Here is a 13,596-nt window from a genome sequence, read left to right on the forward strand (position 1 = left end):
ATAACGTATATAATAAGCATGCGCCGCATCTAAGTATGCGCCGCACTTTTCTTATACCCTCAAGTTAAAAACCGCAGTAAAAACACAACAAACTAATTGATTAATTAAAACTAATCACTATACTCTTCGCCAGAAGTCTCAATCACTACTTAACAAGTCCTAGCATTATGGCCGGTCTTTCCGCATATACTACAGCGCCGAACCCCCGGTCGCGCCGACCTTCCTTGACCACCACTTCTCGACGATTCCGCTACTACCTGCGTATCACCATCCATCTGATTAATTGCTTGCCTTCCCTCCTCTACTATCATCACCCCTCTTCTCTGTAGTCGGGTTCTTTTTGCCCTCCGGCGCCGGCTTAGTATCTCATTTGCTTGCCGAAGGTCTTGGACTTCAGCCCTCAATAAGGCATTCTCATGCATTATTGCTGTAGTTCCCTTAGCAAGGGACTTAAGAGCTCCTAGAATTGACTCTGGGGAGCTACTTTGATGCCGCCTGATTTGTCTATTGAGGTATTCAGACTGAGATTGGGCCTCAAGCACGGTCTTTGGGGTCTTTGAGACCCAAGGGTTCATAGGGCTAACCACCTCCTCGGCAGGCGTTGGAGTCCGTAGCTGCACATTAAGCTTCGAGACCACACTTTCTGGGTCAAGAGGAATAAGCCCGGCTCCTCTAAAGGCTGATCTGATATTTCTTTCTGTCATAGTGGCCTGATGAGCGGTATAAAAGGCCGGAAAGAACTCGGTCTTCGAAACGTGGGTTATAGAGCATCTGATCAGATGCTCTATTTCTCGGCCATAAGCCTTCTTAAGCAGGCTAAAGCACCCGACATCGAGAGGCTGAAGCAGATGAGACGAATGAGGCGGCATACAAAGCGTGATGATCTTGTTTTCCTCGCAATACCTCTCAAAGGCGACAGAGTGGTGACTTTCGTGGCCATCGAGGATTAAAAGACGATAGCGACTATTTGATCGCTTGGCTGTACACCGGTCGAAGTGCTTAAGCCACTCGAGACCGATCTCATTATCGGTCCAGCCATTTTGGGTCGTCGCAATAGCCCAGTCGCCCGGGAGGTTGCTCTCTTAGTACCAGTTGGCGAGGTGATATTGGCCCGCACCGATGATGAATGGCTGGATCGCTTGGCCTTCCGCATTGATCGCCTGAATCACCGTAATCCATTCCCGGCTTCCAGGCTGCACTGATTTCGGTCTTCCACGCCTTTCTGCACCTATAACGACCATTCCACTTGCAATCATGCCCATAAGAAAGCCAGTCTCATCAAAGTTCCAAATATCATCTAATCGAATGCCGTACTTCGCGATTGTGTTCGCTACGAGCTGAAACCACTTGCGAATAACGGTTGGATCTTCGCACTTAGCTCTCTGGTAGTCGTATTTACGAAAGAAACGAGTCTTAAGCTCTTTGTGTCGCGTAACGAAGTTATGAGCCCAGCGCTTGCCGACAGGTGACGCGTCGCGGTCGGCGAGCAGTCGGTTAGCCATTTCTTCAACAGCACGCAATCGGGGAGGAAATCCTCGCGAATCTAGGTCGAGAATAAACTGCACTATAATCTGTTCCTCTAGATCAGATAGTCGGCGTGACTTAGGGATCCAATCACGTCGCGATTGAATCCCTTGTCTGCGACGACGTAACCGCCGCTCGTCAATCTTATAGATTCCTGCGGCGCGTCGGATGCTTAGTTTTAGGTTATTTTGAAGGGCTTAAAGGGCAAGAAGGGTTCTAGCTTCGGTATTTGGGTCTGACATTATTCGTGGTGTAGAAATCGATTGATCAACTGGAAAGTTTGGTGTAGGAGGGAAAAGTGCGGCGCATACTTGGATGCGGCGCATGCTTATCATATACGTTAATATATAGTTAGTGCGATATATAGGTAATATCTATATTAGGCATAATTATATTAAGAAATAAAGGTTATTAATATTATAAGTTTACTTAGAGGGATTAATTCTTAGAGTTAATATTAGAGTATTATAAACTTAAAAAGTATTACTATTAGACTTAGCCGTAGATAGAGATTTATAGGTTTAATTAATTAAATTTATTTAGTTAAATATATATATATATATCTCAGCTTATATAAATATATAAATAATAATAATTTTAATAATAATTTTAATAATAATAATAAATAATTATAAAACTTATAAATTAGAGATATTATAAAGAAAGTAATCAGTTAGGGCTCGGGCGAGCCTGTGAGTCACGTGCTTGATCGCGTGACTATTTGATCAAAAGAGGCATCTTCCGCCGCAGCTCTTAGCTAGTTATCCTTTTTATCCTTACCTTCTAATTCACCTCTTTTTTAACTGCTTATTAAGCAGCCCTCGCAGCCTTAATTAGCTGTGGGTGGTCTATGTGTTGTGTTATTATTTCTCTATAGTTAAAGTAATTTATAATAAGATGTTAATTCTTATTATTAAGTAAATATATTAAAGACTTTTATTTTATTAAAAGTAAGGTCTTATATCTTTTTAGTAAGGTATTACTAAGTAATTTTTACCTCTTTAATTATTATATTAGCTTAATAAACCTATTAAGTAATCTAAGGAATAATAAGTAAATTATTAATAAAAGGAAAAAAAGTAATAGCTATATAATTAAAAATACTATTAAGAGCCTCTTAATATACCTAGGTAGTGCTAAGAAACTTATAAGAGATTTATAAAAATTAATATAAGAATTACATTAAGAAAGAAAACTTATAATATTATAATTTTTTTATTAAAAGTATACATAATATAATAATTTATTAAAGTATGAATAATATATTAAAAGAGAAAATAATAAGAAATATATTAGATATAATAAAAGTAAGGGGTCTTCCTAGGGTTATAAGTAATTTAAGTCTTTAAAGAGTTATAAGGAAAGGCCTTTAAGACCTTAGTAAAAATAAGGAAGTAAGATATAATAAATAATTAGTAAGACTATAATAATAAAAAGGTAATAGCTAAGAAGTAAAAAAAAGAGTTATAAGTTAAGTAAAAAAAGTAAAATTAAGGTAAAAAATTAATAAAAAATTAAAAAAGAATTTATAAAAATAAAAATAAAAAAACTAAAAAAAATAAAATAAAGAAATCTAATATATAAATATTTAAAAAGCTAATTAAGAGAATAATATATAATATTTAAAGCTATTATTAATTATTATTATTAAGTATTAATAATCTAGTAAAGTATTAATAATATCTCACTTAAATTAATTATAGGGCTATATTTATTAAATAACTAAGGTAAATAATAAAATATTTTATTTATTATTATAAAAGTCCTTATTATAAAGGTCTTTTATAAATATAATTCTAGAAAAATAGGCTTATAAGGTATAAGCCTAGGATTCTATTACCTTATATTATAGCTTATATGCTATCTTATAGCTTACTTACCTAAGCCTTATATGCTTAGATAAGCAAGATATTAAGGAGTTACAATAATGCCCCTTTTAGGTTATATTACCCTTTTAGAAAGGGTCACGTGATTTCGGACTTAGGGCTCTTATAGAGCCCGATAAAGCCAATAAAGCCGTGCCTTTCTATACGGTATTTCCTATCTGGTTTTAAATCTCTTAGTTTAAAACCTTTAAGGGTTTCAGCTTCTTCTAACTATAGCCCGGCTTCTAGTTATCTGTTTCTAGTAAAACTAATAAGGTTTTAAAGCCCGGACTTAGAGCTATCCGACGGTATAACTTTCATCCGAATCGGGCTAATAGATTCCAATCAATTAGCTATATAAGCTATAAACCCTCTCTTAAAAATAGCTTCCTAGATCTATATATACATATCCAATACAAGCATAAAGGCTACCAATTAGAAGCTAGCCTTTTACCCTATACTCTTATCTACTTTGTGACCCACTATTATTAGCCTATAATTCCTTATCTAGCTAATTAGTTCTGTATAAGGACTAAATCTACTGCCTATTCTCCTCCTCTCTTAATTACTTACCCTATACTGTTTTCAGACCTTATAGTCTATATTCTTTAGTCTTTTACAGTTACCTACCCTATACTATTTTCAGACTTTATAGTCTCTATTTTTTAGTCTTTTATAATTATAAAAAAGAGATAAAAAACTAATATATATAATAAGTAAGTAAATTATCTAAGTAAGTAAACTACTTTTCCCTCTTATACCTAACCTTCTAATTAATTAATTAATTTATTAATTATTAAATATATTTAACTTAAATTATAAGGCTAGAATATTTCTTATACTTTAGGCCCTTTAAAATAATTATAAATTAAGCCTCTAATACGCTATAGATATATATAAGGTTAATTATATAACCTTATATTACTAATAAAATAGTATTTAATTAAGATATAATTTTATATTAAAGTTATATAAATTATTTAATCTAAAGGAATAGATTATTATTTTATTTATTCTTAACTTAGATTTATAAGGATTTCTCTTATAATAGTATTTTATTAAAGAAATAACTAATTAATTACTTACTAACCGCAATATACTACCTATTAATAAGCGCTAAGCTTATAACTTTATTATATAATATTATAAGCTTAAAATATATTTCTTTTATAACTATAACTATTAGAGAGGTAAATATAAAGATTTAATTTTTATTTATAATTAATTTAGGCTTATAGTAAATATAATTATAAAGTATAATATCTTATTAGATAATATTTAAAAATTTAATAAGATTAGCTTTATAATAAGTATAATTTAAAGCGAAATAGTTATTATAAGTATAAATAAGTATAAAAAGCTAAAATTAATATAACTTAGAAACTAAGAATAAATTATAATTATTTAAGTAATTAATATAAAAGGCTAGGTGATTTAGCTATTTATTATTAATATAGGCTAATATTACCTTATTAATTAATACTAAGAAAGTAACCTCTTAGGTAATTAAGCTATTATAATAAGTTAAAATAATTAAATTAATAATAATATTAATCTTAAGTAGCTAAAATACTTTAATTAATATATAAGTAATTAATTAATTAATTCTTATTATTTTTTAATCCTTAATAATTATAAAAGTTTTTACTTTATTAATTTTAAGAGATATTATAAAAAAAAAAAAAATTATTATATTTTATATATTATTTTATTTATCTTATTTTAGCTTCTTAATATTAGGTATTTTAATTTATTTAAATAGACTTATAATTAAGAAATAAAGTATTTAATTAAATACTTTATAACTTATATTTTTAAGACTAAGTTCTTTTTAGCCTTTTATATTATATATTAAGTTATTATAATAAAAAGAAATATTAAAATAACCATTAAAGGAGCTAAGCTTATCTCTCTCAATTTAAAAAATATAGTCTTAAAGCTTAATATATAGCTATAGACTTTAATACTTACTAAAAAGGTAATTAGCCTTATAACCCCTTAGGTTTTAAAGACCCTAAAGATTATACTTAAAGCTAAATTTTAGTTTAAATACCTTAAATAATTAATTAAGAGGTATTATAATAGCTCTTTAAAGTTAATTATTATAGCTATAAAGTCTCTTAAGAAAAAAATAAAAATAATTATATATAAGGTTACCTAATTAATTATTAAAAACTAAGACCTTTAATAAATAAATAAGATATTAAGTTAGTGCTAGAGGGCTAAAAGGATTAGATTATAAAAAGGAAGAGTAATTATAATAGATTAAGTAAGGTAAGTAATTAATTAGATAGATATAGATATATAGGTAGCTATAGAATTATTAAGAAGTAATAGTTAAGGAAGGTTAATTAGGCTAGGCATTTAGTAATATAGTATATATAATAAGCCTAGGCATAATATAAGAATATATTAGGTAGTAATTAAGATATTTAAGGAAAAATATAATAAATAATTTTAATTAATTAAATACTTTATAGTATTTTTATATATATTTATAGTAGTAAGGGTTAAGAAAAGTAGTTTACTTATTTGGATAGTTTATTTACTTATTATATATATTAAGTAATTATTTATTATTAAATTAATAAATATATAGCGAAATTATTAAATAAGAAATAAAAGGTAAAAGATATTATTTATAGTATAAAGGTTATATTTTTATATTAAAGGGGCATATTAGATATAGTTATATATAATATAATTAGTTAGAGCTAGTAAAAGGTCGCTAAAGTCTTAGTAAATCCCTAGAACTTAAGTTACCTTTATAGGTAGCCCCTATGGCAATTAGGAACGAGGCAATAATAGAACATATATGATTCTGGCTTGACCTTACTTTCCGACAGGTCTAACTTAACTAGTTGCTAAACAATTCGTCACACACCTCCCACGCCTTAAGCGCTATAGTAAACCGCCCTAAGGACTCAGTATCACATATCAGCCTATCGCACACACGGCATAGCCCACCGGATGATTTTCTAGAACTCTACCTATAATTTCCGTTCTACACGGATTTCATCTTTTATATAAGATAGCAACGTCATTCTCTTTTGTATAGTATAATTGCTCTTTAGATAATTCTCATTAATTGACTGGTGCCATCAATGAGCCCTGTGGAGCCAGTTGTCTGACATAGCGCCTTGCCCAAACCGGTAGATGCCGGAGAATTCAAGCATCTCCGAGCCATAAGCCAAAGCTTTTCCTAAAAGGGAAGAACTCGGCGAACAGCTAGGGAACGGTTCTTGCAAGCTGCAACAGCAAACCCCTCAAAGTAGATGTGTCAAGTGACATGTAATATCCGAGAGTCAGGCGCCCCAGGACAAATGAAACAAGATCCATGGGACGATCCAGAATGAACTAGATCCCACCTATGCACTAGCTTGCGCCAGCTTAGTACAATGAGCACTGTCGCCAAAGGACGTTTAGGAACATTGTCAAGAGACAGACCCTATCGCCGACGGTTTAGATCCTGCCTCCGCAAAAAATGGCACATGGCCTGTTTTCAAACGAATAGCTTTACGAGTTCCTGACCCTGATTTGCTGTGTTGTACTGTTGATGCAAGGCTATGGAAAAGATGCTCGGGGGCGGGGGAGGTGTCCAATATCATTCCCCTGACTTGAGATATGACAGTTGAGGGATCGATGTTGGAAATTTTCAGAATAAGGGCCCTTGAAGACTAAGCTCAGACTTCTGGAAATCGCCATAGTAGCATAGCTTAGCATGGCAGAAATCACACGAAGGCTCGGCATTCCGAAATAGGAGGAAGAGATCTAGTATTGAACTACGCGACCTAGCCCAGCAAGTAGTCTCCCTCGTCACATCTCATCTTCCCACGGAATACTATCCATAGCACCAGAACGCTCGACGCAGCGAGCGGCAGCTTTTGCAGCTCGCTCCATGGCTGACATGATCAAGTCGTGACGATGCTTCCCCTGGTTTAGTTCCTCCAACGGTTCGGCAGCGCCACACCGCCAGCGGGCTATATGCGTCGCATAGCCGCCAACAAAGGTGTCGCCAGCGGCTGTTGTATCCAAGACTTGGCTCACGCTAGCAGCAGGGATCTCGCCAGTGAAGCTGCTGACGTTGTTCCCAGCGGCCGATGTGTTTGCACCAGCTACACTATACCAGGCGCCTTTGGAACCGAGGGTAACCACCACACTTATCACTCCGAGCTTATGGTAGTATGAAGCAAGTTGTTTCCTCGGATCGTCATCTTTGGCGTCCGGTACCACCCGTGATAGTTGCTCTGGTTGCGGCGCCATCAAGTCGGCTTCTGTCTCGTTCATAATCAAGTGATCAACCGCAGCAAAGGCATCCTCTGGAAAGCCGCCCGGCGGAGCTGGAGCAGGGTTGAAGACGACCTCAGGCGCGACTCCAATTGCTCCTGTGTCATTCTGTATGTTCATCGACTTGCGCCGCTTTAATTCTCTGAGGATCGCGACCAACGTTTCGATAGGAGTCTCGCCCTGCATTACAATGACGTCTGGCATTGGTGCGGCGAGGGCTTGTCTGATGACTTCGGCAGTTGGCTGCATCCCTGAAAAGTTTGCCCCCGGCGAGAAGAAGATACGATTGTCCGCTTCCGCGTTGGAAACGATAATGACAGAAACGCCGGTGTAGTCGTCCGGGTTGATCCTGACCAAGGACAAGTCCACACTTGACTCCTCCAGCATCGGTTTCAGCAGTGCCTGGAAATGCACGTCGCGCCCTCCCACGGCCCCAACCATCTGGACGGTGACGGGAGGACTCTCCGGGTTGGCAGAAGAGGCCGAGGAAGGAGGCCGAGGTCGCGTAAGGCGGCTGCAGGCGACAGCCTGGTTTGCCCCCTTTCCGCCGGCGCTTGACGTGAAAGACGTTGCCTGGATGGTCTCGCTAAGCTCGGGGAATCGGGGCGTGACCGACACCATGTCAGCGTTGATGGAGCCGATGACTCGAACCGAGGGCTCCATGGCGTCAAAAATGTTGCAAGATCTTGAAGATGTACGAAACCTGGGGCTCGGGCACGGGGAACCTACAATTATATATGCATGGTGGGAATCCTCTCACTTTGGGAACAGGTAATAAGCGGGTTCTTGGCTCTGGTTGTGGAGCCTCAAGAAGCATGGCGAAAACTCCCTATTTTAGACTAGTCTGTCCACGTCAGGCCCTTGTGGCTTCTCGGGACGTCCCCATCAAAAGACAGGGGTCGTAGGCCATCAAGCAGACTCCAGGTCCAATATTACGAGGGACCCACGGCGTATCGCTCCCATCATCCATCTTTCAGCAGGGTAAATTAGGAAGATCCGCAAGGTCCCACAACCAACGGTCCAGTGACCTAGAATGCAAACTCACCTCTATGAAGCCACTTAAAGAGGCAATGATCTCACAATGTTGACCGTAATGGTGCGGAGAAATCACTGATAAGAGAATGGGGAACAAGGGAGTGGGAGAGATAACTAGTACGCCCACAAGACCTTATGGTATAGGGCTGAGGTGGCAGTACAAAGACGAAATAAGTAAACTTTTGTATAACTACGATGATAAAAATATAATAAAAGTTGTATCGCTATCGATACTAGCCTGTGGTACTAGAGACCAAATAGTACTGAAGCCATGATGTAACTCTTGACACATCATGTAGACATATGAATCAGCTTTTTGCAACAGGCTTCTTGCACCAGCATAACAAGACGACAATCTAAACAATCTAACTTGCCCAGTTCACCCCAGGCCGCACCTTTGCTCGCACCATGAGCCCCTTAGGATTACAGTTGAACCTCTCCACCATCTCCATCTCGCTATCCGGAACAGCCAGCTCCCACTCAAACCCCAGCACCAGCGCGGCAATGACCATGCTGAGCTCCATGTACGCCAGGTTTCGCCCAATACACGCCCGCCCGCCGAGGCTGAAGGGAAGCACAAAATCCTTGAGATTCTTGGCCTCCTGCCGGCTCGTCACCCACCCGCCTCGATTATCATCATCCTCCGCGAGCCAGCGCTCCGGGATGAAGTCCCAGGCATCGGTGAATAGGTTCTCGTCGTGATGAAGAGTGTAGAGAGGCACACTGACCGTTATTCCGGGAGGAATGAAGTGGCCCGCTATCGTGGCGCCTGCAGTTGTCCGACGAGGTAAGCCGATTGAGACGGGTGGTTTGCAGCGAAAGTTCTCGTCCAGCACGGCCCGCAGATACTGGATCTGCTGCAGCTGTTCCGAGTATAGCACAACTGGCTTAGAGGGATCGGCTGCAGAAGTTGTCTGGGTCAGAATGGCGTGCAGCTTCTGCTGCTTCGCCGGGTTGCGCGCCAGATGGAAAGTGCAGCTGGTTAGGGACGTTTGCGTAGTGTCATTACCGGCGTCCAGCATGGTAGCCGACTCGGCGATCAGCTCCTCCAACGGCATCGGCGTCGGCCACTTGGCGGACGGCGTCAGGGGCAGGTGCGAAAACAGGTCGGGCTCAAGAGGTGGTTCCACGAGCCGCTTGGCCACTTGGTACCGCGCCATACCGCCAAAGCTGATACCTGCCTGCCGGTTGTGCGTGTAGGCGAGTAGTCGCTTGGCAAGCTTGTTCCAGACCAGGGGGATCGGGCCAAACATAACATTGAAGCGGGAGCCAGAGTGGAAAGAATCCATTGCATGGACCTGCTTGACCTTGCCTGATGAACTCATGGAAGGACATAGATCATTGCCCTTGTCCAGGAAGCCGTAGGGGTTGGACCAGAACATGGCCGTGATTGCGTCATATGAGAACATGTTGAGCCAGGGGCGCACATCGAACACGCCGTCTACCGTCGGGTGGGCATCAGTGTCTGACACTTGGCGTCCCTCTGATTTGAGATGGAGGTTCCGGCAAAGCTTCTGGATCATGACGACAACTCGGGGCTCCATGGCGGCGATCTCGCGAGCGGAGAAGGCATGCGACAGAGCTTTCCGCTTCCTCGTGTGCTCAGCCCTACTCGTCGTCTGTGAGATGGACGGGATCGCGTCCGCGACATGCAGGTAGAAGTCGTCCTTCAAGATCGGGGATCCGTGGCCGTAGATGTCCTTGTATGCCCTGGGGTCCGAGAAGGATACATGGTTCGGGGCAATGCGCACGACCTTGCCCAGTTTCTTGTGGACTGCATCTATCGTCTTGAATCGCTGGCCTGTTGACGACTGATACACCAGCCACAACCAGGTGAAAGCCGCGACAGACGGGGAAGGGAACCGACGAAGTTTCTTCCGGTCAACAAAGTAACAGGCAAGAGGGTAGATGAAGCTGGAGACGAGGGCGAAGGCCAGCGATTTGAGTCCTTGGCAAGTTCATGTTAGCCACATGGTCAAGTGCACGATACATATGTTTTGGCGCTTACCAACTAGGATGATATTCATAGTTATTATCTTTGCAGGAACCAGTAGAGATGCATTCTTGAATCTTCATCCAAACACCCGGGCTACAGCATGGGAGCCGTTCTCTTTCTTTTAAGCTCCAGCCATGTCGGTCCCGCGGAGGCCAAAGAGAGAGTCGGTATTGGATAAACATCACGCTCTCAGTAGGATGTGCCGTAGTTGTGTTTCCCGCATGAGCTAGTGGACCGGTAGATCTCTTCCCTTTGAAGTTATTCTCGCCGAAGAAAGTGAGTGACACCAAAATTAACGCACGGCTGCCATGCAGCTCGTGTTGGCGGGCCTGGTTTCCGACATGTAGCCTATGAGCAGACAGACATTCCATGGATGCGACGGTGGATACAGCCCTGGCCATTCACTACTCGATTGGGTAGTTTTCGCCATCGCCATGCCACCTGCCAGTACCCCGAGGATGGACCAAACGCCGCATTGTCATTTGAATCTCCTAGCCATCTACAGGTCTAAATTCCTCCTTCTTTTCCGTGATCCAGGGAACGTAGTATCAGCCGCTCAGTCACGCTAGCAGCTCGTGGTTTCAACAATGCCTAACCATTTTCATGCATCCCTCCAGGCTCGACGACTCCCTTTCCATATTTGTTTCAGTCTTTCGTAACACGTCTGGTTGGGCCACCTCGTCATTTCCATAAAACTGCTAAGGAAATCCGACAGTAGCCGCTGCTCTTCTTTGCCAGTGAAGAATTGGCCACACCAAGCAACGAGGTGAGCGCCGTTGATGTTACAGCCAACATCGCTGCTAGAAAAGCATACAGAGCATGCCAATCTGGCGGGGTGAAGGATCTCGACCTTGTTCCTTATGATCAGTAGGCTATCCTCTCTTCAAGGGGCTTAGCAGAAGTACTTCAAGGTACTGGCTCCATGATAGCACATTAGTTGGCTCCGGCTTTGTGAGTCCATACACGGCAAGCATGACTTTTGCGGCATAGAATTGCTGCCATGCGAGCTCTAGAGGTCATTAACTAGGGGGGTCCAATGACAAGGAGATAAGCCAGTCAAGGGTGAGAAGTGGAATGGGGAGAGTTACCGTGCCAAGGGCTCAAGAACTTGACGACTCGAAACGTTTGATGCTGCTCGCGGCAGCTATACCAGGGCTGGTAATTATCGGGAAGGCCTGCCCTCCAATCATCAATGTCAGCACGAATCTTCCCTATAGCCGACTCTCTCGGCTCAGCAGCGTCTGACCTGCCCCAGCAAGCATTGCACAGCCTCGCCAAGAGATACGACATGTGGTTCGCCCACGCTTCTTCGTCATGCCCCGCCGAGGTCTTTGTCAGGTCGCCGTCTACCATTTCTAAGTTGAACTGACAGCCCTCCTCGTTCAGGAAGCACACTCGAATGCTCTCCCGGACGTAAGTCCAGAACGACACCCCTCTCAGGTCGGTGCAAGAAGGAGACCATTTTTTCTGCACTGTGGTGAAGAGGGAGCAGGCTCCGCGGAGGTGGTATTTTGCATCTTCTGCCAGTTCCGAGAACTGTTCCGACATGCGCAGGATGACAGCTGTGGACAGAAGCGCTCCGCTTCCAGCGTGGACACAGTCGGGAGACAAAAGGGGGATCAGGATGCTGATGGCTTCGTTCGAATACTGCTCATGGGCGTATTCGTCCAGCATCCCGTGCAGTAGAAGCACATGGGACGCGTACGCCAGGCACGCATGATAGAGGACGGGATCCTTGAGCGCCAGCCGGGGCACTGTTCGGCCAAAGTGCTGATGAGAGGATGCAATATCAAGCTGTTACACGTTACGAGGTTAATGCTTCTACCTGGTTGATGGCTTAAGAAGACAGCATACCCAAGGGCCGGCATGGCTAAGGTAGAACCCAAAGACAAACTCCTCGATGTGATCTTTCACCGTCCGCCGAGGTGCTGCCGTCGGGCAGAAGTTGACAGGCAGACTCGATGGCGTGGTCGACAGGGCGTCTTGGTTCTGGCTCACACTAGGCGTCCACAATCCATCGAGCGCGCCAAGAGGCTCTAAGTCACGCGTCGACTGGACCTGGACCTGACCCAGTTCTGGACTTCTGGGGCTAACCAGCACTGGGGGGGTCGAAACCTGCGGGGAATGGGCATCGGGAAGCTGTAATGCAGTACGAATCGTCTGAGCCACTACAGGAGATGATTCCGACGCAGAAGCAACAGGCGCCGAGTCGGCCTGAGGCGACGTGCGAGGAGGGCTGTTGGAGCGACGTGTGTCATGGGGGGACCATGGAGTGGCATCGCCAGTTCCCCGACCACGCTTCTCCAAGTACTTGGCCGAGTAGGAACTGTGACGGACTTCCAAGGCGCCGTAGACGCATTTCCTGGGGTTCTTGGGTGTGCTGCAATTGGAGCACGCCGGAGTCGCCCTGTCACCTGTGCCAAAGTCAACACACAATCTTGCAAGCTACGAATGCAGGCGCTGGACGTGCATACAGCGAATATGACGCTCCCGGCAGTTGGTGCTGGTCCCCGTCAGCGTTTTCCGAGTGCTGAGTGAAACCCCAGACTAGGCCTGGCAACTCTCACTTACCATCCTCGGAGTCTTGGCCGGGGCATTTGGCCAGGTCAGCGGTGAATGGAGTTGAATTGCGGAGGACGTGCTATGCAAGGGAAGAAACTGGAAAATTCTGGCGAGCTGTCCGTGGGCCCTGAAGACCCGTTTATACTCACTGTTGGCCTACCCCGCCCGTTCTTCTAGGGATGACGACCACAACCCCGGAGACCACGAGTTCCCCCCGCACGCCGATCCTCATGCTTTTTCGCCAGGTTACCCGCCTCGACGCCTCCCTGCATGAGATCACCCGGTGTTGGGGTAGCAGAACCTGGGGGCCAATGGGGCACTGGGCGA

The 13,596-nt window shown here is 42.6% G+C and overlaps 4 protein-coding genes across 4 annotated transcripts; all 4 read right to left on the bottom strand.

The window, feature by feature from the left end:
• Positions 1 to 1,082: 1,082 nt before the first annotated feature.
• MRS44_010848 (uncharacterized protein) lies at positions 1,083 to 1,502 on the bottom strand (the record flags this gene model as incomplete). Its single annotated transcript, XM_065619485.1, has 1 exon — positions 1,083 to 1,502. One exon carries the CDS (start codon positions 1,500 to 1,502, stop codon positions 1,083 to 1,085), a length of 420 nt encoding a protein of 139 aa, XP_065475557.1.
• A 5,703-nt stretch (positions 1,503 to 7,205) lies between these two features.
• Positions 7,206 to 8,339, bottom strand: MRS44_010849 (uncharacterized protein; the record flags this gene model as incomplete). The annotated part of the gene is made up of 1 exon (XM_065619486.1): positions 7,206 to 8,339. The coding sequence occupies one exon, from the start codon at positions 8,337 to 8,339 to the stop codon at positions 7,206 to 7,208; it is 1,134 nt and encodes a 377-aa protein (XP_065475558.1).
• A 737-nt stretch (positions 8,340 to 9,076) lies between these two features.
• MRS44_010850 (uncharacterized protein) lies at positions 9,077 to 10,738 on the bottom strand (the record flags this gene model as incomplete). The annotated part of the gene is made up of 2 exons (XM_065619487.1): positions 9,077 to 10,659; positions 10,720 to 10,738. The coding sequence occupies 2 exons, from the start codon at positions 10,736 to 10,738 to the stop codon at positions 9,077 to 9,079; spliced, it is 1,602 nt and encodes a 533-aa protein (XP_065475559.1).
• Positions 10,739 to 11,763: 1,025 nt separating this feature from the next.
• Positions 11,764 to 13,501, bottom strand: MRS44_010851 (uncharacterized protein; the record flags this gene model as incomplete). Its single annotated transcript, XM_065619488.1, has 4 exons — positions 11,764 to 12,501; positions 12,562 to 13,121; positions 13,279 to 13,348; positions 13,430 to 13,501. 4 exons carry the CDS (start codon positions 13,499 to 13,501, stop codon positions 11,764 to 11,766), a joined length of 1,440 nt encoding a protein of 479 aa, XP_065475560.1.
• Positions 13,502 to 13,596: the final 95 nt, after the last annotated feature.

This window comes from Fusarium solani (assembly GCF_023522795.1).
Source record: "Fusarium solani strain SB1 chromosome Unknown bctg00000007, whole genome shotgun sequence".
Lineage (NCBI taxonomy): Eukaryota > Fungi > Ascomycota > Sordariomycetes > Hypocreales > Nectriaceae > Fusarium > Fusarium solani.